This window comes from Diabrotica virgifera, chromosome 3 (genome assembly GCF_917563875.1).
Source record: "Diabrotica virgifera virgifera chromosome 3, PGI_DIABVI_V3a".
In the NCBI taxonomy this organism is placed as follows: Eukaryota; Metazoa; Arthropoda; class Insecta; order Coleoptera; family Chrysomelidae; genus Diabrotica; species Diabrotica virgifera.
Window position 1 is genome coordinate 274,772,250 of NC_065445.1, and position 25,389 is coordinate 274,797,638.

The 25,389-nt window shown below is 33.2% G+C and overlaps 2 protein-coding genes across 2 annotated transcripts in view; one reads left to right on the top strand and one right to left on the bottom strand.

Annotated features, from left to right (window-relative positions):
• LOC114326208 (uncharacterized) overlaps positions 1–25,389 on the top strand; it is a 44,551-nt gene that overhangs the window by 2,941 nt on the left and 16,221 nt on the right. The gene's annotated exons all lie outside the window — the stretch shown is intronic.
• The window catches only part of LOC114326209 (ras-related protein Rab-34), a 31,984-nt gene continuing 7,550 nt past the window's right edge, over positions 956–25,389 (bottom strand). Inside the window, exons 4-6 of the mRNA XM_028274488.2 lie at positions 23,121–23,254; positions 21,347–21,548; positions 956–2,239 (exon numbers count right to left, since the gene is read on the bottom strand). Of these exons, the coding sequence (XP_028130289.1) occupies positions 2,181–2,239; positions 21,347–21,548; positions 23,121–23,254 (395 nt within the window). The 3' untranslated portion in view covers positions 956–2,180. The remainder of the gene's footprint in view (positions 2,240–21,346; positions 21,549–23,120; positions 23,255–25,389) is intronic.

Below are 25,389 nucleotides of genomic sequence, written 5' to 3' on the forward strand. Positions count from 1 at the left end.
TTATTACAATACAGGGGCAATAAACAATAATCCAGACTCAAGACGTGGTCTGAAGGCAGGCGGCAGGTATCGATAGCATGCAAAACACAACGTGACACAACCGAAGGTCGGCAATTGCAACAAGGGTTGTAAATGCTGGTTTTTTCCTACTGATAAACATTACCATTATAAAAATATACTCTAATCTCTGTATATAGAGAGAAATATTTAGGTCATTAGGTGAATGTATAATGTTAAAATTGGTATCCGTTTGAAACTACATTCTACATTCTGTTAAAATTTTAAAGCAAAAAATATAGTTTCATTCTTCACATCTTTATTTGTTTCAATGTACATTTTATTCGAAATTTTTTGGCTCAAATTATTACTACCAAAAAAACAAGACCAGCAAGACTCTTGCAGCAAGACCAAGACCAAGAACAAGACCGGCTAGTGCAAGACCAAGACCAAGACCAAGACTGCCTTTTAGCTGCAAGACCAAGACCAAGACCAAGCTTGCAAGAACAAGACCAAGACCAAGACTAGCCTGGTCTTGGTCTTGTTCTTGTTTTGCTCATCACTAGTCGTCAGCATATCTCAAATGACTCAGTTTTCTTCCATTAACATTTGTTCCTTTATCTACCCAGTTAATGTCTTTGAAACTTTGAACACGTCTTCAAATCCCAGTGTGAACAGCTTTGGTGAAATAACGTCTCCCTGGCGAACTCCTTTGTTGATTGGTGTAGCTTTGAATTAACGCACCACCTTAAAAATGGGTCATTTTTGATGTCTCGAATTTCCTAAACTTGTTGTCTGATTTAAGTGACATATAGCAATAGATTGCAAAAACGAAATGACGACAAAAATGTTTCAATGACGACAAATGATTTGATATTAAATGATTTGCAAAATATCTGAAATGCCCTCCACCAGGATTTAATACTACAACCTACTTAATTTTGATTTTTTTCGATGGATCTTTATTTAACAGTACAAAAATTACATCTTATTAATAGGTAATTAATGCCTGATTGCACCAACAGATCTTAAGCTTAAGACGTGCCTTAAGTTCAGCTTACGAAACATACGCGTTACACCATTGAGACTTAGATCAATTTTCAAGTTGTCTCAATGCCTCGTGAATTGGATCAATACTCTGGGCTAATTAGCAAAATACAAGGAAAAGTTATTTACTAGCAATTTTATTGCTGGAATTGAATCTTATGACCCTATATATTATTAATATAGGTATGCAAAGTCCGCAGATAGATTTTTTTATAAACAAAATGGCGCCCGAAAATCGTGTTTTTTTTTCAAGTTTTGCTCTAAAACTCCAAAGATTTTAACTTTACACCAAAAACACCCAAATAAAAATTCACCGTAGGTAATTAAATTCTGCATCAAGACGTGTTTTTCCCGATTTACTTCGACGAAAATTTTCTCCGGAAAATGCGGGTTTTCCAACAAAATCTTTAATTTTCAACTAAAATTTTAGATAAGTAATTGTGTATCAATAATTAAATAGCTTGGCAATATAAAAGCTATTTTCGTATAGATTATAATTCCAGAAGCCGATGGAAATTGAATAAACAGTTTAGCAACACTTGAATTGTTAATTAAAAATTTATGGTCACTATAATAACCACAATAATTTTGATACATAAGAATAACTATGATTTTTGTATAAAAAGACACTGTACCTATCTAATGTACTTTACAGAATTGAAATTGGACTATTTAGACGGCCTCGGGAATATTTTAAAATTATAAACAATTTTTAGCTTATAAACAAATAGAATATCTCGGGAAATAATAAATTAAATTAGAGTTATAGAGCAAAAATTGAAAAAAACACGATTTTTGGGCGCCATTTTGTTTATAAAAAAAGTAGCACACTATCTGCGGACTTTGCATACCTATATTATTAATATATAGGGTCATAAGATTTGATTCCACCAATAAAATTGCTGGTAAATAACTTTTCCCAAAAATGGCATATTCTCCTACAATCTGTCCAGACTACAATAAGAATTGAAAATTATGGTTCAAAGTAAGTGAGACTTAAAGCTGCCCTATCTACCTATAAGCTGAGCTGGGCTAATCTGGAGCTTAAGATTTGTTGGTGCAACCAGGCATAAATCACACAAAAATTGTTGTCAAAGCATCGTATAAATTCACTTCATAACAGATATTTATTGGAATCAGTTTTTACATTTAGTTGCGCAATTTCCTCTCTTTTGTGTTGTCTTTGGTTGAAGAGCTGCAAACAATTAAATTTCTGTTAGAAAATCAATAAAATTAGTAATGTCTTAGAAAATAGTTATTTTTCTACGGCCGTGCTAAAAGAGCCACTTTCACGAACGCATTTCGTTTCCGAAAGTTGCACTTTCCCGCACGGTGTGCGTGAAAGTAAATTTTCCCGCACGGCGAGCGAGAAAGTAAAATAGCTTGTAATATGGCAATATAATATATTATAATACATGCAATAAACTAATATTTAGATATTATTTACTAATTTATTTCGAATTTATCTTATTGTATGTTCATGTTTTAATGAAATTAGCGCGATTATTTCATTCATAGGAGATTCTGGCCAATAGAAAGCTACATAAATCTAAATTAAATTGATTATTTTTTGATGATTTTAACTTCCAATCGTATAGTAAGATATTTGATCACGTGTTTAATTCTGTCCAATCAGATTAAAATTATACTGAGAATTATCTACTGTAGAAAATTACCGATAGAATTTTTTTAAGTAGATTGTTTCTGTTTAATGGCAACCAGTTTCCTAGTTTTGACAACTGTCACATTTAAGAAAATATCCCTAATATACGTATTAAAAATAATCTTACGAATATCACACGACAGTAAGAATAAATAAGAAAATAATGTTTCATTTTTACTCAAATTTGTTGTCATTGGGCAATAGCCACTCGAGCCCTGCGGGCTCTCGTGTCTATTGCCAGACAACAAATTTTCGAAAAACTGTCGCATTATTTTCAATTTATTTTCACTCTCTTGTGATATTATACCCGATAATTTTTGATAATTTCTTGTCGTCAAGTCGTCAAGTATATTACGTCAGATGCCCTTCGTTGCTACGAAAAAATACATTCAGTGACATTAATGACAATTAATGTTTTAAAAATTATAAAACTGATGACTCTCAACCGTCAAATATTTATAACAACTGTGTGTTTAGTTGTACTAATTTGTACTTACATAAATAAATTACAATAAAATTTTGGTTTTGAACAGTTTTATTCATGAAATAATTGCAACAAATTGCACTCGATCTCTAAAATTAATATAGAATTTTGGAGCTCTTGTGCAATTACTACTGATCATTTCATTCATAGGAGATTCTGACCAATAGAAAGTACAGAAATCTAATCAATATAATGGGTTACCACGACGACGATATTGGTTTCCATGACGTCGATTCAAAACCATTGTAATTGTCTACTGATCTGACTTTTAAATATTATGTCAAAATAATTTTATTTCATTGAATTATCAGTAGTAACTGCACAAGAGCTCTAAAATTCTATATTAATTTTAGAGATCGAGTGCAATTTGTTGCGATTATTTCATGAATAAAACTGTTCAAAACAAAATTTTATTGTAATTTATTTATGTAAGTACAAATTAGTACAATTAAACACACAGTTGTTATAAATATTTGACGGTTGAGAGTCATCACTTTTATAATTTTTAAAACATTAACTGTCATTAATATCACTGAATGTATTTTTTCGTAGCAACGAAGGGCATCTGACGTAATATACTTGACGACGGGATATTATCAAAAATTATCGCCTTAATTTGCATTTCTGTAGCTTTCTATTGGTCAGAATCTCCTATGAATGAAATAATCTCGCTAATTTCCTTAAAACATGAACACAATAAGATAAATTTGAAATAAATTAGTAAATAATATTTAAATATTAGAAATATTAGTTTATTGCATGTATTATAATATATTATAATGCCATATTACAAGGTATTTTACTTTTCCGCACGCCGTGCGGGAAAGTGCAACTTTCGGAAACGAAATGCGTGCATGAAAGTGGCTCTTTTAGCACGGCCGTAGAAAAATATATAATTTATATTAAGGCAATAACAATAATATAAGAAGGAAGAAACTATTGTTTCTTATTCTGAAACCAATACAAAATTCTATTTATTCAATATTTAAAATTTGTGATTCGACCAGGAACGCCAGGAGGAAGCATGGTACAAAGACGCCAGGTACGATATTGCGCATACGACTATCAGCTGATCGCGTTCTGTCGACGTCACAATGAGAGTAGCCGCTGTTGGAATACATAATATGGGAGTTTTATCGATTTTTTAGCTTTTGAGGAGATTTTTGTGAGATTTAAGTTGATTAGTAGGCTTGTTAGTGTGAAAGAACTATTATGTATTTACCCCTTAGGGTCGATTTCTCATACCTGCGTTAAGGGTCGTTTAAACACAGCGATAAATCAAACAACTTATCAAGGTCAATCGAGTTGTTGCAACTTATCACTGTGTGTAAACGGTGCATCGCACAACTTATCAAAGTTGGAGTTGGGTTGAAGGTGGTATCGCATTGAATCGCAGCGTCTAAACAGCGTTTCAACTTGTCATCACAACTAGTTGCTGTGACTTATCGTTGTGTTTAAACGACGCTTTAATCTATTGTTCAGTTGAACCAGGTTCACCCGTGATCTGTGGTTTTGTTTGAAATGCATTTCTCATTGTGGGTTCATGTCAGCGCTCGTTCTACAGCTTTCGAGAAATGCCAATAGATGGCAAAAGGTAAAAAACTGTCGCCATTTTGAACTACAATTTTTATGCTGTTTTTGAATAAAGTTAAATTTAAGTATTTATAGTCAAATAGTCATTTTAATAAGTATAAATAAATATTATAAAAACAAAAATAATGTTATCATTTATCGTTGGGCTTAATATAATAAAATAGGATATATTTATTATATGACAGCGTTTCGTGTTAATACAACGCATGCGTAGTCCATGGAATCATCTGAACTGAGTTCTGAAATCTTTGAACGGCCGAATTCCACCGTTCAAGCATCGTTCAAGTTTAAACTGCAATCGGTTGAACGTGAATTGAGAAAGACGATTTTGACTTTAAACTGACGTTTACTAGAAGTTCAGGTTAAACTGGAGTTGAACTCGATATGAGAAATTGGCCCTCTCAATGTATTGTCTCCAAAATTAGTTTATTTAATAAACAACTAAAGGTTACCTTAAAATAAGTTTGTTGTATTTTATTATTCTGAGATGTTTGATAGTTTAAAATTTCTTGTTTATAAAGTGCAGCTTTCTTAAAACTTTTGTCAATGGATGCCGTTAATAAATAAATAATGTATCAATTAGTTTTGAAACTTCATTCGGTCGACAAATTATTGCATTTTACAGAAATGATTAAAATTTAAAGATGGATAACTATATAATTATGTATAATATTGATGATTTGATATACTATATAAATTATATCCAATGTTCTTAATTATAATTTACGCTATATTAAGTGTCGGTATATACCTACTCAATATTTTTCCTATGCTAAATAGTTCAAATTTCAAAATTGCTGTGGTAAGTATTTTATATTAAAGACCGAAGTATAGTATATTAAGTATGGAGAACGGTAAGGGTTTTATACCAATCGAAGACAATTGTTTTGAATTATTGTCTGAGATCGGTTACCCTTAACGTTCGACATGCTTATAACGTTTTTTGCACGATTGATACCATTATAAATTATAAAATTAAACATTTTCGTCATATTGACTAGTTTCATTCATTTTGTCAAGATAGATACTTTGGTTGTTAGGTAGTAACTAGGGTGCATAACAACAATGGAGAATTGAGTTTTTATTTAGTTGTCAATAATTTTAAGTACAATTTTGATTATTATAAATTAAAATATGAGCGAAAGTGGATTTGAAGAAATTGAACGGGCTTGGGAAGAAGGGTGTTCCGCAATTATTCCCGAAAAATCCAAAATCCGTTATCAAAATACCTACCAAAGTTTTAAAAAAATGGTGCGAAGGCAAGAATTTAAGAATCGAAAAAAAGACTCTATTGGCATATTTCGTTCAAAGACATATGCAGTTGAAAGCTCCTGGAAGCCTCTGGGCAGAATATTCAATGATTAAATCCACCGTTTTTCTTTATTCTTTCAAAAAATAAATTAATTTTTTTTTTTTTTTTTTTTTTTTTTAACCCCACATTTATTACAATCTATCTATACAATCTAAACCTAAATGTTTAAGTAGATAATAGACAATAAGTAATAGGACTGACAATAATTAGGAATGACATGTAGGGAGGCATCCAGTGATGCACCCCTTTTTTAAAACTTAGCCTACAACACTGACTATTTCTGACATAAACTTATACACATTAATTTAGTACCTATTGTTCACTTAACTCTAACGGAACTTTTCGTTTTAACCTACGAACAGTACGCGGTTTATTCACTAAATTTTTTGCTAACACGTTTGGATGCACTTTAAGTTTTTCTGTATGTTTTTTCGCGCACTTTTTGATGTCATCTTTGACGTATGGTAGTCCGGCGTCCCGATGGATGGCTTCATTGGTTATGAACCATGGAACTCCTAGTATTGATCTCAATATTTTGGACTGAAATCTTTGTATGATTTCAATGTTGGAATGTGCGGCGGTTCCCCATAATTCTATCCCATAAGTCCACACTGGTTTTAGGATGGATTTGTAGATTAATATTTTATTTTCAGTTGATAGTTTTGATTTTTTGCCCAACAGCCAATATATGGTTCTTAACTTATGACCCAGTTGTTTTCGCTTAGTAAATATATGCTTCCTCCAGTTTAATCTTCTGTCCAAGTACATACCTAGATATTTGACTTCATCCCCTTGTGGGATTCCTTTACCGTTTAAGTATACAGCCGGACATGTTTCCCTACGCGTGGTAAATGTTAGGTGTAGCGATTTGTTTTCATTAATTTTGACTCTCCATTTTGTCATCCATTGTTGAATTTTATTTAGATTATTTTGTAAGATTTCTGAGGCTATTTTGGGATTTTTGTTCGATGATAGTATTGCCGTATCATCCGCAAATGTGGCTGTAGTGATATGTGTATCTGTCGGTAAGTCAGCAGTGAATATAAGGTATAATATAGGTCCTAGTACACTTCCTTGGGGCACCCCAGCGAGAATTTGATGTATGTTTGTGTATTCATTCTCATACTTTACCTGGAAGTTTCTGTTGGTGATATATGACTTTAACAGTATATAGTAATTTGTAGGTAAATTCTGTTTTAGTTTAGATAATAGGCCTTTATGCCAGACTTTATCAAATGCCTGACTTACGTCCAGAAATACCGCCGAGCAGTACCTATTATATTCAAAGTCCTCGTTGATTCTCTCTACAATTCTATGTACCTGTTGTATTGTTGAATGTTGTTTTATAAACCCAAATTGGTGTGGTGGTATTAGTTTTTTGTTTTCTAGTATAGGCATTAGCTTAGTAAGTGTCAGCTTTTCAAAAACTTTGGATACCACGGGAAGAAGACTAATAGGACGGTAGGACTGTACATTTTCTGGTTCTTTTCCTGGCTTTAGTATCATTGTTATTTGTGCTAGTTTCCACTGTGATGGGAAATGACCTAGTCTCATTATAGAGTTAAATAACTGTGTCAGAAATTGGAAGCCTTTCTCTGGGAGTTGCTGAAGAGTTTTTCCTGTAATCAGGTCGTATCCTGGAGCCTTTTTTGGATCGATGTTGTGTTGTATAATATTTTTTACCTCATTTTTTGTGAATCTTTTTTCAGGAAGTTCTAGTTGATAAGGTTTTGTGAGTATCGAAATAATTTCTTCTTCAGTTTGTAGTGAGTAATTTCCCTCATTTGGTGTAAAGACTTTTTTAAGGTGTGTCGCAAATGTTTCGGCCTTTTCTAGAGGACTTCTCGCCCATTGTCCTGTTTGTGTTCTTAGTGGTGGGACTGTATAGTTCTGCCTTCGTAGAGTCCTTGTAGCCTTCCATAACGAGTAGTCAGTAGCTTGAGTTGCATCTAGTTTTTGTAGGTATTCCTGAAAGCTTGCATTTTTTTCTGCTATTATCAATTGTTTTAGGTCTTTTTGTGCTTTATTGAGGTTTGTTTTACTTTGAGGTGATCTTGATAATTGCCATTGTTTTCTAAGTCTTCTTTTCTCAATTATTTTTTCATGTATTGTATTGGAACAGTGTTTGTTCATATGTCGATTTGTAGGTAATGGTGTTGAGTTCCATGCTGCTTCCTGTAAAACTGTGTTAAAATGTTCTACTGCTTGTTCGATTTGTTTATCGGTCTTTAGTGGGATGTCTAAATTGATCTGATTATTTACTTGATATCTAAAATAACTCCAATTTGTTTTGTTGTTGTGTAATATACAGCTCCTTTCTATTTTTGTTATGTTTTTGCTTACAGTTATGATAACAGGTGAATGGTCAGAGGATAAATCGTAACAAGACTTTGGTTTAAAGTATTTTTCATTTATTCCTCTCACTATAGCAAAATCGAGGAGATCTGGAATTTTCGCAGGGTCTGTAGGCCAGTATGTTGGCCCCCTTGTGGTTACTATGTTCAGATTATCTATTAGTATTTCTTTTTGTAGTTCACGGCCTTTGGTATTAATAAGTCTAGATCCCCACATTAGATGTTTTGAATTGTAGTCTCCGCCACAAATAAACCTAGGTCCAAGTGTATCAAAAAAGGTTTTAAATTCTGGTTGTTTAATTGAATGTTTTGGTGGACAATATATAGCTGAAAAAGTTATAGGTCCTGTCCAGTCTTCTACAACCACATTTGTGGCCTGAATATGTGCTTTTTGATAGTGAGTTGTCTGGTAATGTTTGATGTTGTTTCTTATAATGATTGCTGTCCCACCATGTGCAGTTCCATCTGGATGTGTTGTGTGATATATTTTATAGTTGTGAAATTTTATGAAACTTTTTTTCGTGAAGTGTGTTTCTGAAATCAGTATTATGTCTAATTGGTGATTAACTATAAATGCATACAACTCATGTTTGTGTTGTGTCAAGCCATTAGCATTCCATATGGCAAATTTTAGTGTATTAGCCATTAGTTCATTTTTGAGACAAGTGTTGTTAATAAGTTTAGCATGGTGCTCATTTGTTCCATAAGCCCTTTAATCATATTCTTTAACTCCTGCATGTCATTTGCCTGAGTGACCATTGTAATATCTTGTTGGTTGGTATTTACCATTTGAGCATATGTAGGTCTTTGTGTTGTACTTATATTTGTTGTAGCCACTGGTAGCTGTTGGTTTTGTAGTTGATTCGGTGACTCTTTCTTTCTTAAGGTTGGAAATCTTGCTTCTTGCAGTTGTTTATGTACACTGCATCCTCTGTAATTCGCTGGGTGGTTATTACCGCAAAGTACACACTTTACTAGATCAGATCTAATTTTGTTAGGGCAATCAGCTGTTTTGTGATTTAGAGCACATTTTACACACCTGTATTGATGATAGCAGAAATTTTTTGTGTGACCATATCTTTGACATCTGGTACATTGTACTAATTCTCTTTTTAGCCTTGGGGCTTCGACATCAATTTTTGCGTTGAGTAAATATTCCATCTTATAAATTTCTTTATTATTATCTTGCATTTTTAAGTCCACAAAAAATAGTGGTAGGGGTTTTTTTGTAATTCTTTGTAGTATATTCGTTATTTGTAGAACTATATGTCCTTGGCTCTCTATTTCTTTTTTGATTTCTTGTATATTCACTGTAGGATGAAGATGGCGAATCACTACTCTAAAGGGTTTGTCTTGCTTCTTACGATATGTATGATATTCGGTTTTTTTCTCATCAAGTGCTTTTATTATACTGTCGTATATTTCAATTGTTTGGGCCTGTACCTTGACTTGTTCTTCATTCAACACTCTGATTAAATGTTTATCTTTGGCTATAGTGTTTAGTAGTTCGTTTAATGGTTGGATGTTTTTAACACCGGCAATAAATATTGGTGGGGGCTTCTCTTCCTGTTTTTTTTTCCTCTTCAGTATCTGCTTCTTGTGTCTCTTCATTAATTAATACATTAAATTTATTTGCTGTTGGTGTGTTGAGCCAGTAGTTATCTATTTTGGTTTGTTTAAGTTTGGAATGTTGTTCCGGACTGGTTCTCCCACGTTTTTTATTTGGAACTATTTGCCATTCTTCATCATTTGCTTTGGATGTGGATGGGGGTTGATATTGTGGTAATGTACTTTGGACTGAATACTGGTATTAGTTAGTTTTCTTTATTCTTTCAAAAAATAAATTAAAATCCGGAGATTTTTTAACTCGACGGTAAGTGAATTACTTACCGTCGAGTTGGAGTACTTACCGTCGAGTTGGATTACTTACCGTCGAGTTGCTAGTAAATGTCACCTACTGACGTAAAATCTGTCACGGTAAACAGTCAAAAATGATCAATCGTGCAAAAATAATTATTTATTCATCAAATTTTGCCCTATCGCATAACAATATTCTGACATAAATACGTATCAGTTAACAATAATTCCGACTGGACAATATCAGATAAAAAATAAATATCATTTTACAGTGACTTCATCCCGGCTGGGCATTGGGCAATAAAGGTACCTATTTAGATACTGCCACATCTATATACTTACTGCCGATTTTAGTCCAGAGAAATAAGATTTTTTCGGGACACTTGACCAGCCAGGTTGCAAATGGGTTTATACCTAATACATTATAAATACAAAAATACCCGTCACAGTTCAGACGGGAAATTCAGTTATTAACAAATAAGGGTGAAAAATGGCAGTTTTTTCGTTTAAATCGCTACAGGTAAAAATAGGGTAATTAAATATCTTCCACTTACACGTGGATTGACCAAGTCTCCGAATGGGACCTAAAGAAACCTCCAGAAGAATTGGTGGTAAAAATGCATCAACTGGATACTATATATAATAATTTTAATGGGTCTGGACTTCAGTTAAAGTCAGGGAAAAATTATTTGCAAAGACTTATTGATTTGTCTGAAAAGACTGAATGCGATTACAAAACCAAACGCCTGTTTTTTCGGTCGCGCATGTATTTTAGGATTAAGAAATTAAACTTAACACTTAAAGAAAATATGAGAAATAAGAGAAAATTAAAGAAAATTGTAACTTAGTCTTGTGTCTTATTTGTTTTGTGATTTGGTTTCACACCATTAATAATCAATTATTTTCATCTGTTTACGTGCAACTAAATGAAGGCTCGATTCATAGGCGCCCATATATATGGGTAGGGCGGGCCACGGCTTTTCGGGTGCTTTAAACTATATATTGTCATCCAAAGTATACAAAATGTAATGTGCAACATTTTCAAGTCTAGCCCCCTACAAATTTTTATATGTACGCCCATGGCTCGATCCCCTCATTAACACTGGCCCCAAATAAGACAAGCCAATCAAAAACAAACTCGTAAAATTTATTTAAAAAGCGACGAATTCAAAAACAATTTTGAATATACAGTAGAGCGTCGATAATCCGAACTAATTGGTACAGGGGTAGTCCGGATTATCAAATTGTTCGGATTATCGAATTATCAAATTATCGATTATTATTCAAAATACATACAAAGCTCATAAACATAGTACATATGTATGTACATACGTTTTAGTTACAAGGAATAAAACACCTGCATAATAAACAAATATATTGTATGTATTTCTGCATAAACAAAACAAAAATCCGCGGTCATATTTTGTCCATATCGTCATATTAAATCCAAAAATTCGGTCCCCGATCATATTTTTAAATTTTATATTTTTTTGCGTTCGGATTAGCGAACGTTCGGATTACCAGGGTTCGGATTATCGACGCTCTACTGTACATCACAAATTTATTTTAGAAATTTATTTTTGTTCATTGTATTGTTAATTAATTTTTTAAATCAAAATAATAATACATCTATTTTTCAATAAATCCTAAATAGTTAAACAGAAATTATATTAATCTATTAAAATGACTCTTTATGACCAATTTAAGGGGCTATCCTAGTGTAAAAGTACGAGATTCATATACTTTTTTGGGAATTTCTAAAATAAAAAATACTGTACCAATTGTTTTGAAAATTTGCATGAGCATTTATTATAAAAAGAAGTACATGTAAAACAATTTTCATAAAAAATATTAAAAATTAAACGATTTATGCGCTATCTACTGGCACCGTGAAAATAAAAATATGGCTCCACTGCTGTAGTGATTGGGACCAATAGAGATCCTGAAACATAAAATTTCAAAGTTACTATTGAAATATAAGTTATTTTATTTTCTATACCATCAGCTAGGGTTTTTTTGATCGGATAAAGAATGTCAATTAGGCGGCTTTTGAAACTGAAAATGTTTTAGCTAATTTAAATTTTTTTTCGACACTTCGTCATTTTTCCAAATTTTAATATTTTTCAAAAATCCTAGTTGATGGTATAGGAAATAACTCATATTTCAATAATAACTTTGAAATTGTATGTTTCAGGATCTCTATTAGTCCCAATCACTGCAGCAGTGGAGCCATGTTTTTATTTTCACGGTGCCAGTAGATAGCTCATAAATCGTTTAATTTTCAATATTTTTTTATGAAAATTGTTTTACTTATGCTTCTTTTTATAATAAATTCTCACGCAAATTTTCAAAACAATTGGTAGAGTACTTTTTAATTCAGAAATTCCCAAAAAAGTATATGAATTTCGTACTTTTACACTAGGATAGCCCCTTAAGACTAATTGTGCTCCGAGCGCTAATGTTTTAAATGGGGAATATTTAAAATCACTCTCATTTCTGGCGAACTCGTCAGAATTTCGGATATTCCGGCTATCGTACCTGGCGTCTTTGTACCATGGCCAGGAAGTACCATATACTTAGGTAAACTAAAATCACAATAAAGATGCACCAGAAATAAACAAACCAAGACATGTTGAATGTTACGAGGAGCACTCCTGAATTATGATTTACAATGTGTAAATTATGATGATTTGGGATTTACAATGTCCTAGATGCATTGTAAAATATGATTTGGGAGTGCTCCCCGTAACATTCAACGTGTCTTTTTAACTGTTTATTTCTGGTGCATCTTTATTGTGATTTTAGTATAAGTAGTTTCAATAATTTGAAGTAAGGCAACATCCGTTCTGATTATGTTCAAAAGAGTTCAAAAACTATGAAAAATATTGTGAAATTTACTGCACCATGTCCAGTTAAAAAAATATTCCGCTCATATTTGGAACGACATGCGACATTCTTCTACATTCCAAGGTTTATCTATTCGACCTTTGGAAATTATTGATGGCAGAGTAGTTGTTAATTTTGGACAATTTTTCATTTATCTGTCCAAAATTATAACAAAAATGATTCATAAATAAAAGTCATTTAAATCGTCATAAATCATTGCCATAATAGCAAACTTGCAACTGCAAAATAGTTTGCAAAAGAGAACAAAATGAGTAGACAATTTTTTTATTGAAATTTACGTCACGATTGCGTAGGTCACTGACACAGTTAAGAATGTTCACAAAATAGTGCTTTCGTTATTCTAATGACATCTTAAAAATGATGCTAAATTAATAAAAATAATCGCCCGTTATAAATCTTCTGTTGTTGAAATGTAGGTTATCAGGAACCGAAACAAATCCTAATAAAATGATTCTGCAACTTTCTAATGTTCTAAATTTTAAGAATTACTACATAAAATTTATAATTTTCACAACTATGATATTAGGGTTAATCTTTGGGGGTTTCAGGGAATTAGTGTTTAAAAATTACTGTGTAAGTTTACCCGTAGCGCCGTTGCACATAGGGGTATTTCATCAATCTGGCTGGCCAAAATGATTTATCGCGTTATTATTTAATTTTAGTGTTTCTTTTAATATTTTGTATGAAAGGAAAGTATCTCTGATAGTTTATTAAAAAAAAAAAACAAAATAAAAAAAATTGCTATTGTAAATGTAATAAAAAATTGTAATTAAATTGAAATAACATCAACTGGACGATGAATTCCAGGGTTCTTCTTCTGAGTCATCTGCTTCATCTTCAACTAGTTCTTCGGAGTCTGAGTTTATTAACATTTTGGTCTAAATCAGCTGGAATGAACATTTCGATAGTTTCCTTTGAAAAAGATTTTGAGGATTTTGTCTGTTTTGGTCTTAAACAAGTTATTAAAGGATCAGAGCTTAACAGAGGTCTACTCAAGAAGTCTAGATTGCATTCCACCCTTGAAAATTGTGCAAAGTGTTACGGTACATCCTGAAATGTTATTTCGGGCTTCTGTGGCTTCTAAGGATTTGGCTGGCTGTCTATTAGCTTTTGACCATCTTATAAAGTCACTTTTACGCTTCCCCTCTTTTATTTGGTCTTGACTCTAATCTTCATGTGTTAAAAGCTCATTTTCTAAATAATTTATTTTTGCTTCAAAATTCGGCAAGTTTTGTTCTTGCATTTTATCGTATAATCTTTTTCTAGAAATTACTCTGTAATTTGAACCACTTGGCATGTCTAAAACAAACAAGAGTTGTGTTAAAGCTGAAAAAAAATTAGGTTTGTGCAATTTGGTTCTTCCGACTACCTCAATTAAAATGTAAATATAACGAAAAAGAGCAGAAAATAGCAGGTGATTTCTCTACCATCAGTTTTCAAGAGGTCTATCAAATTAATCCCAATAAAAAATATGACCGGGAAGCACCCTGAAGTATAACTAATTTCTTTTAGAATTTTAAAAATAAATCAAATTTTAAACAAAAAAATGATAAAGTTCAATACGCTGTTTAGAAACCGCATTCTACAAATATAGTATAAAATTACACATATTTATTAATATGTGATCTTACCTGTATTTTCAAGATCCATGATTGTTTACCCTGTAACAATCACCCATTAAATAGTATATAATGTCAAACTTAGCGATCACTCTTTAATAGCGAAAATAATTGTTTACACTATGAACGATGATGGTCAAGTTTTGACTGGTTATTGCCTGAGTAGGCGATAGCGTGGGACCGGGAAAGAGTTCGCCCAATGCCTAGTGTGCAGCAACTATCGGGCTAATAGAACACGTAGTCTATTTCATCCCAAAAGATGTTTGACAAAATTGACTTTTGGCCAGCCAGATCGGCGAAATAACCCTATGTGCGTTGGTGTATTCTTTGTCCGTAGTAATCGAAAAATACAATGGTAGCGGAGCAAAGTATGCTAAATGTGCAATCACTCGAGCGTTATGGGGACCTATTGGGTTGTAAAGAGTGGGTCCTAAAACCAAAAAAAGGTAAGTTAAGTTTTCCATAAAGTGGAAGACTTTCCATTTTTTAAATTAAATTTTCCATTTCCAACAATAGTTTTTCCGATTAGAGTGCCATCTATCCATAATTCGAAAAAATATCTCGAATAAAAGTTACTTATTTTTACGTAAGGAATCCAAATCTGCAATAAAACTGGGGGCTCCCATTTAAGATTTTAAAGTAACCCCCCACCCCAAGAAGTGTATTTTTCAGTTTTTCGGTCTGATGTTCATTTCGCGAAATATCGCGGGATTCGTATTTAAAATATTAAATTTACCCCCTACCCTTCTCCGTGGGAAGTCGTGTTTGGCATCATTCGATAGATTTTTGAAAAATATTGATCACGTATTTTTTAGTTTTTCGATCTGTCATTCATTTCGCGAAATATTCTCTTTTTTGTTGTGAAACTTTGTGATTCACCCATTTCCTTACGCCCCGCCCAAATCGTCAGATTTTTTAAATATACACTGTTTTGCATGTACTTAACTTACCTTATCTTAATATGACGATTTCGAGTTTTTCTAATGATAGATTTTTTTTTCGGCCATCCCTTAAAGAACTCCCCTACATTAAGAGCCAATCTATGGTAGAGGTACATTTTCAGGGTACAAGGTTTCTCCCCATGTAATAATCTGACGCGCTCGAGTAACTGCAAAAATCCCCGCTTGGGCTCCCCTACCATTATAATCTTCACTACTATGTTATTAGGGTTAATTTTTGGGGGTTTCAGGGAATTAGAATCATTATTATGTAAGTTTACCCGTAGCGCCGTTGGTGTGCCCGTAGTAATCGAAAAATACAATGAAAAACAACCAGTTGAAAAGATAGTCTTTAAGTGAACAAGTTGTTAGAAGTTGTGATATTTAGCGAAATATCGGTATAATATATTATGGCATCCGTGGAATAGGATAACGATACGATAACACAGACGAAGCTTCTGTTGAACTCCGCCTCTGGTATGGTATGTTAAACAGTAAATGGTTAAGTTCAATTAGTTACCACTATAAACAGCCCGGATTAACCGATAATAGTATAAAAGGCCCGGTTTCAGGTAAAATTTATTTTAGGCTTTATTATGGGAGTACCGTCTAGTCGGTGTTAATTGCAAAAGACCAACTCTGTCTACCTCGGTGGCTTATCGCTCCGGGTGGGTCTTAACAATGGGCCAGGTCAGATAAATTTAATAATATTTACGACCGCACTAATTGAACTTAAACCATTTACTGTTGAACAAACCATACCTAGTTACTCGGTGGATGTCAATAACTATCAGTGCCGGTTTCAAGCCTTGGATAAAGGAAGAGTAAAAACGTTGCTAAAACCATGGAAGGAAGGTATATGGAAAAGAGTTTAGAGACTAGGGTATCCCTCTAAGCGAAGCGCAGTTGTTGCCTCGCCTGACTCCTACGAAAAGTGAGCTAGAGCTACTCCTTAGAGGACAGCAAAGGCTAAAGAAGCTATTAGACCTCAGACATCCTAAGGACGTTCAACGTCAGAAGTATGACAGGCAAAGGAAGAGAGCTCACCGATTGCATGCAGAGAAGAAGGATTAGTGTATTTCGTGCGCAAGAAACTCAGGGCGGATCCAGACCATGCCTCCGACCGGCCATGCCCCCTCCCCTAGAATTAAAAAAAATTGCTGATTTTGCGTTGCTAGACAAATAAAAATACTTTAATAAAGATAAGTTTTTAATGTCTTTATGGCACTCAAAAGTGCGTGCCTTAAAACTCACTATAGTTCAGAGAAATAGGGAAAAATTGTGTTGGTGACACAACCCCCTCCAGGCCGAAATCAAATTTTTTGAGTAGTATGGACATCTATAATAATAACCTATATGTTTCCTGCAGCCGATTTTGATGATATACATAGTTATAAACAAATAAAGATAAAAAAACGGTAAATTTTCGCTTTTTTCGTCTATTACCCAAAAAGATACGCATTCTAAACAAATTTGAGAGTAAGAAACTCATAAATCGTATAAAAATCTTCAGTATGACCTTCGCTGAATATGTATATCCTTATTGGTTGCTTAGAAAATTGCAAAATAAATCATAAATTTTGAGTTTTTATAAAGATTCATAACTTATGTAAAAAATTAACTTAGAACCATCTTATTACACGGAATGCTGAGACGTCTGGTGCTTAAATCATACCCTAAATTTCAAAGGAATTGGTCAAATAGTTTAACAGTTATTTAATTTGTGTTTATCCCAAATTATTTTTTTACATCACTATAAGTCAGAAAATGATGAAGTTACAGTAATACTTTGGATAGTTTATGAAAGAAGAAGAATTACACTATTAATTTAATTAAAAAAAATGACAAAAAATAATTCTAAATACATATTGCAAAATTATTTTGCAAGAACATGTGAATTAAAAAAAGGAGGGGCTAACTTCGTCCCTAATTATCCTAGGACAATTGTTTTTCTTTCTAAATATGTATAAAATTTCAGTCTTTCTAAATATGAAAAAATAACTTCTCTAAGGGTAACGGTTAAAAAGTTGCTCTAATTGTTTATAAGTAAGCAAAAAATCGACATGTTTTTGCAAAATAATTTTACACTGTTTAAAATTACTTTTTGTCATTTTTTTAAATTAATTTAATAGTATAAATGTTTTTCTTCCATAAACTGTCCTCTTCTTTCATAAAAAAGTATTACTGTAACCTCATAATTTTCTGACTTATAGTGATGCAAAAAAATTAATTTGGGATAAACATAAATTACCTAAATAACTTTTAAACTATTTGACCAATTGCTTTGAAATTTTAAATATAATTTAAGCACAAGAAGTATCAGCATTCCGTGTAATAAGAAGGTTCTAAGTTAATTTTTACATAAGTTATGAACATTTATAAAATCTCAAAATTTATGATTTTTTGTTTAGAATGCTTAACTTTTTAGTAATAGACGAAAAAAGCGAACATTTACCGTTTTTTGATCTTCATTTGTTTATAACTATGTATATCATCAAAATCGGCTGCAGGAAACATATAGGTTATTATTATAGATGTCCATACTACTCAAAAAATTTGGTTTCGGCCTGGAGGGGGATGTGCCACGAGAAAAATCTTATTTCTCTGGACTACTATTTTAACCATAATTTTTTTAAAATTTTCGCACTGACCATCCCGGTATCCCCCTCCCAAAAAGTTCATGTATTATTTTGAACGAGTGGAAGCAACAGCTTGTAAGGGTAACCAGAAGAATTGATAGGATAATGAATGTCCAATGGAGCCCAATATTAAAGAGAAGAGGTAAACTCCGAAGATCATGGAGGGATGAAGTGGACGAGGCCATGGAAAGACGAGACCTTAGAGATGGAGAATGGTAGAACAGAAACGATTGGAGACGTTATCCTTATATAGATAGATGAATGTCCAACTGAAACAGTAGCCTTGTTACATTATGGAAGTTAAGCATGGGCTCTACATCATCGGGAAATATATAAGCTGCTGTTATTTGAAATGAAGGTTCTCAGAATGATATTTGGCCTTTAGAGAGATAAATTTACAGGAGAGTGGAGAAGGTGTCGTAATGCTGAATTGGTGATTCTATATTGAAAACATCGTCAGAAATATGAAAGCTAGCCGGTAGGGTATCAGTAGGCCGTCCCAGAAAAAGATGGAAGGATGATGTTGAAGCCGATTTATCTAAGAATGGGATACAACAATAGTAAATGGAAGCGCAAGATCGTAGAAGATGGAGGGCTGTAGTGGATGCGGCGAAGACCCACCCCCACCCCGAGTTGTAAAGCCAGTCAAGCAGGGCCGTAACTACCATGAGGGAAACCGGGCCAGTGCCCCGCGGGGGCCCCGCAGGTGCCCCTTTTTTGACCGTGCATAGAGGTTAACGAGGAAAATAAAAATATGTATTTTAAAAGCCGATCCCAACGAAATATTTTCAAATGACACAATTTTAAAAAGACCTTACAGGGACACCCTAGAACTGAACATAAAGTTTTGATTAGTATACTTTCGACTAAAATGCAATTGGAACAGAACCCTTAGAAGGGGCCTGAGGTCTGAGCTGAGCTGGGGCTCCCGAGACCTTAACATAAAAATTTAAACTAATACTTAGGAAATTAGTTGTTTCGGCGTAATAAAACCTAAAATGCCATTGGAAGAGGGGCCCGGGCTAAGCTGGGGCTCCCGAGACCTTTCGCAAAGATATAAATTGTTACTGAGGAAATTAGTTATTTTGGTGAAATAAAAACTAAAATGCAACCGGAATAGCGGCCCACGGTCGCAGCTACTTTGTCTTAACCAATTTACCCCAGACCACATCTTGATACGTGAACGGAACCACATGGTACCACATATTGAAAAGAAAGGTAAGGGTAAGATGGAATGAGCACATTGGAATCAGCCCTACCAATACCACAGCATAATAAATCTAACAACAGTGACGGTATTCGCCTTCGAGAGTGTCACTGCTGAAGGTACCGGATATCGTTTTCTAATATCCTCGTCAAATAGAATTCTGCTCTCATTAGAGCTGTATACAATCACTTCCCGACGGTCTCCTCTTTTTTGACATTTTCCTATCTCCGTCAATTTTTCTTCGACTTTTTTCATGTCGAATTTTACCGCATTCTTGAATTTTTCTTCCACCTTTTTAATTTTCTGTATCTCCTCAGCAATCTGATTTACCTCCTCCTGTATCATCATCATTCTCTATGCCTTATCCCTATGCGGGGTCGGCTTACCTAATTGCATTTCTCCATACAATTCTATCGTGGGTTATATCAATATTAATCCCCTTTATCAACATGTCCTGCCTAATCGTTTCGCCCCACGTATTCTTTGGTCTTCCTCTCCTACTCATTCCAGGAATCTGCACTTCAGCTATTCTTTATATTGGGTGATTAACGTCTCGACTTTGAACATGACCAAATCACCTTAACCTATGCTCTCTCATTTTGGCATCAATTGGTGCCACACCTAGACTTCCTCTAATATATTCATTTCTAATGTTATCCTTCTTTGTCACTCCACTCATCCATCTAAGCATTCTCATTTCCGCCACATGCATTCGTTGTTCCTCTTTCTTTTTCACTGCCCAACATTCAGTTCCGTACATCATAGACGGTCTTATGGCTGTTTTATAGAATTGTCCCTTCAACTTCACTGGAATTTTCCTGTCACACAGCACACCACTCGCTTCCTTCCACTTCATCCATCCAGCCCTAATTCTATGCATCTCCATCTATTTCTCCATTACTCTGTAATACCGATCCCAGGTACTGAAAACTAATTAGCTCTTCCTGCATTTTCTCTAAATAAACCTTTATATTTTCATATTTTTCCATTCGGTTTTGAAGTTTCAAGAAATTTTCTTTTTATTGTTTCATTGTATTATCTCATTTTGTTTCATATCTGTTCATTTTGTTGTTTTTTTTTAATTTTTTAAAGCGAATAAATTCGAATAAAGCGAATAAAGCGATTTCAAAATTTTTTTGTGTTGGTCAATTAAAATAGCAATATGTATGTTCAAGAAACTTCAGTCATTGAATTAATTAAAATGCGTTTTCAAGGGGTTAAATATCAAACATGTTTCCGGACCCCGCCTTCCGCTGGGGGGTAAACCTCAGACCCCCAGCAGGAAGCCCCCAGATCACCTTTTCCCCGGGGCCCCTAACATCGTAGTTACGGCCCTGTATTCAAGAAGAAGATGAACTGAATGGAAGGCAACGTGAACATCATACGTGTCTATGCCCCTCAGGTAGGATGTGAAGAACAGGAAAAGGAAGAAGAAGAGTGCCATTTGGTTGCAGGATGCTCGAGATTCCTGTAGAAGAAAGTTTTATTAAAAATGATTAGAACGGAAAATTAAGGAGAAAGATATTGATAGGAGAACAGTTTAGGTTTATGTCATGTCAGGAAGGAGGACAACAGAGGCCTCTTGTTTGGTTTAAGAACGTTGATAGAGAAAAATCTAATTAACTGGCTGACATATAAATGAACTAGTTAGTACTAACTGGAACTGGACAGAGAAAGTAGATATTTTATCGTTAAAATAAAGTAAAATTTTATAAATGACTATACGTACCAACTATGTCGTTTCCTATCTCTTTGAATCGCTTTCCTTCAAGTTCCCTTTTGACACATTCTTGAAAGGTCAAAGCTGCTAATCTTCTAAACAAATTATCGACGTTTTTCCCAGTTTTGGAAGATATCGACCAGTATTCTGCGTTCAGCTTCGTTGCCACGCGTATAGCGCATTCTTCTATATTCATATACGCATATGTTTTCTGTAGATAAATATAAATTAAGGGACTAAATAAAATAAAATGACTAAAAAACAATAACAGTCTAGGAATAACAGAAATACCGGCGGAAATGATAAAAACAGGAGGGAAAAAGCTACTTACAGACATACATAACCCGATAAAAAGCATATGGGAAACAAAAAAAATGACAAGGAGAAACAAGAGAGTGGGTCGTAGCAAGAATATACCCCATACACAAAAAGGTGACAGAATCAGATGTGCAAATTATAGAGGTATCGCGTTGCTAGAAGTAGTTTATAAAATCTTGGCACAAATTATATAGAAGCTAAATCAATACAAGGAAAAGATATTGGGCGAATATCAGGCAGAATTTAGAAGCAATACATTGACGACAGATCAAATATTTGCGCTAAAAGAAATTCAGACTACGCTCTACGAAAATAAAACAGCAGTATATAATATGTCCTGTTCGTCGACTGAAAGCAGGCCTACGATAGGGTAAATACATGATAATGAAGAAACAGATAAAGAAAAAGAAGACAATTCGACATTGAAGGAGAAAATGCATACATGTTCACAAGAGTTTCAGAATTTACTTACCTGGGTGTAAAATTAGATGAAAAGAGGCATAGGAAAGGGGAGATAAAGTCAAGAATATCAAAAGAAAACAACAAGTATGGAGCATTGCGATCATTAATGAAATCCAAATATGTCTCAAGAAAAACAAAAATTAGAATCTACAATATGAATGCGAATCGTGAGTAGGTACTTAAATAACCAGAAACAGACTTTTTAGAAAGATGGGAGAGGAAAATACAAAGATCAATATATGGAGGTGTGACAATAGATGATCAATGGAAAAAAAAAGAATAAGAAAGAACTATATGCCTAACGAATCAAATATAACGGCGGCAATCAAAGCACAGGCAATGCGATACATATTTATAATACATAGACAATGGTGTGGTTCCACGGTAGAAGAATTCTTTCGCGCAGCAGCCGATAGAGAGAGGTTGGTGAAAGGAAAGAATGCCGAAAATTGTACTATCATGAAAGCCAATACAAAGAGGAAGAAAAGGTAAACCAAGAAAGAGATGAAAGGACAGCGTATCTTCTTCTTCAGGTGCCGTCCTCGTTCCGAAGTTTGGCTATCATCAAGGCTATGCGTATTTTTGATACCGTAGATCTAAATAATTGGCAGCTGTTGCACTTGTACCAATCTCTTAAATTCTTCAACCATGAATGTTTTCTTCTGCCAATGGATCTTTTACCTATTATTTTTCCCTGAATAATTAATTGTAGTAGCTGGTACTTTTGTCCCCTCATTATATGTCCCAGCGTCACAGCGTATATGAAGACTCAAAAAAAGTAATATTGGGAATTGGAAAGAAAAAACTTTGGACAGAACACCATGGAATGAAGTGGTTGGTGCACGAAAAATTACTAGATTACGTAAAAGTCTATTACGATTTCAGGTAATGTTTTCTGAATTACAAACTTCAGGATGTTTTACAACAAACTGTGTGTTGAAATGAAATTTTAAATTTTATTTTAGTTGTAAAAAAATTATGGTAAATTGTAATATTGACTTACTACGAGATCCCTTTTGGTTCCTACCACGAACAAATATGGCGTTTTTGCTGAAAATGTCTGTGATGCCTCCATTAACCATGTATGACAGTTATGAAGACTCTCTGGTTTTGTAAGATCGAAGACAATTACCACAGCTAAAACAACAAACAAATTGTACAAGAATTGAATACAAACAATTGTACTAGAATCCTCAAATTATTTTAGTGATAACAACTTTAGCATGGTTCTAATTAATATTCGTTCTATAAGATGTGATGGATTATTTCTATTTCTAGAGGAATTAGGGTTTCCTCCGATAGTTGCGGTTACTGAGCACTGGCTTGGCGTCAACGAGCCTTTTTTTGTAGAAAAATATTCCACTATTGCTAGGTACGATCGTCCAAGTTCAGCGCACGGAGGCACCCTGATTCTCTCTACACCGAGAGACAAAAATTCTTGACATAAAGAAACTTTATTATTATTTAAGAAAGATCGACTTGGCATATTGCCTAAGAAATATATCTTTGTATGTAAGATATAATTTTCTAAAATATTTCAAATAAATTCTACTATAGCCAAAGAAATATATCTTAAACATGATTGAACTATCACTTTCTGGCAAACTTCAAACCCATTTATCAGAAAGAAATTACACTTGATGTTAATTAATTTTATTAGTCATAAAAATATATTTTCTACACACTAGAAAACTATTCTTTCTGAGCAATAATATTTCTTAGTAAGGAATATTATTATTTTACTATTAATAATTAATTTATTTAATGTTAAGAAATAAGTATATTTCGCAGAGAAAAACGTATATTTAGAGTTAAGTGAATATTTCTTGAAAATAAAGTGATATTACATACGGCGAAATAAATCATTGTGTTAAGGTAAAATCATTATTTATTAATAAAACAAGATATAAAACTTTATTATTACATAGAAATATTTTCTCCACTTTTAAACCACTGGCTTCTTCACAACAATAAAAGGATGGAGAGGCAAATCCAACTTCCTCAAATTTTCCTTCTTTTGTTAATAGCACTTTGTATATCAGCAGTTCACTAAAACAAAATCGTTATGTAGAAAGAGTAAACTTACTTAATAATTTTTTTTATATAGATATAGATATTTATTTTGACAAATTTAGGAAATAACAAAAAACAAATACACGGCCCCATGTAAGAACTATTAATACTAATAATAATCAATCATATTTAGTTCAAACATGGCATTATTTAACCTACACATCTTTGTTTATTTTTTTCTTTTGTTAATGAAATATTAATTATTTATCTGTATAATATTAAGTCACACAATAACCATTGTTTAGCTAAAACAAGAGGGAAAATACAACCAATGTAAAACATTGAAGCAGACATAATAATATGTAATTTTCTTAATTTTTATAATCTAAAAGAGACAGCATACCTAACCATTAAGAAATTTTATTACGGGAAAGTATTATTAGTTTACATCTAAGTCATTTAATATATTTTAACTAATTCACGGTTTTCGGCAATAACATTTCCTAACCATAATCATATATTTCTTTTAGACTAACTGATTTCTTTATCTCAAATAAATTAACAGAAAAAATCCTCAGCGTTGCACCACCATGTTTGATATAGCGTTGTATTGTATATTTTTATAGAATACGATACATTCAAGAAACCTATTATAGTTGATACATAAGTATACACATTTTTAAAAAGGTACTTACATGTATGAAGTTCTACCATTTCTGGAAGGCCCCGTAGTTGGTTAATAACTCCTTTTTTAATATTGTTCTGAAGCTATATATTATATCATTCTGTCCCAGCTTTAAATTGTGGCATATTTCCCAGTTAGAATAATAAGCTCCTTTATTTCAGAGTCGTCCATCATTATACCTAAAAAGCATATAAAGATACTATTATGTTCCTTTTTTAACCATTCGGATACGCAACAATATTATTATTACATCTTAAATTACTCAATTTACTTTTATTTAATACCTATATATGTACGTACCTTCAAAATATCCGTTAATTTTTAAAGTACACCAATAAATCCAACATCCATCTATATGAACATGAACATATCACGCCATCTTGACAAACACTGACGACTAAATCATAAATAGTTAATCTGCGCAATTCTTTTGTGGAAGAAAATCTCTTTGCAAGTAAAATTTCGTCATTAATGACAAAGTTTTTATTTTATAACCACAGTTACTACAGAGGGTATTTCTGAAGAATTATTTCTTGTGGTTTAAAATATTTATTTGATTGCAAGAAAATTTCTT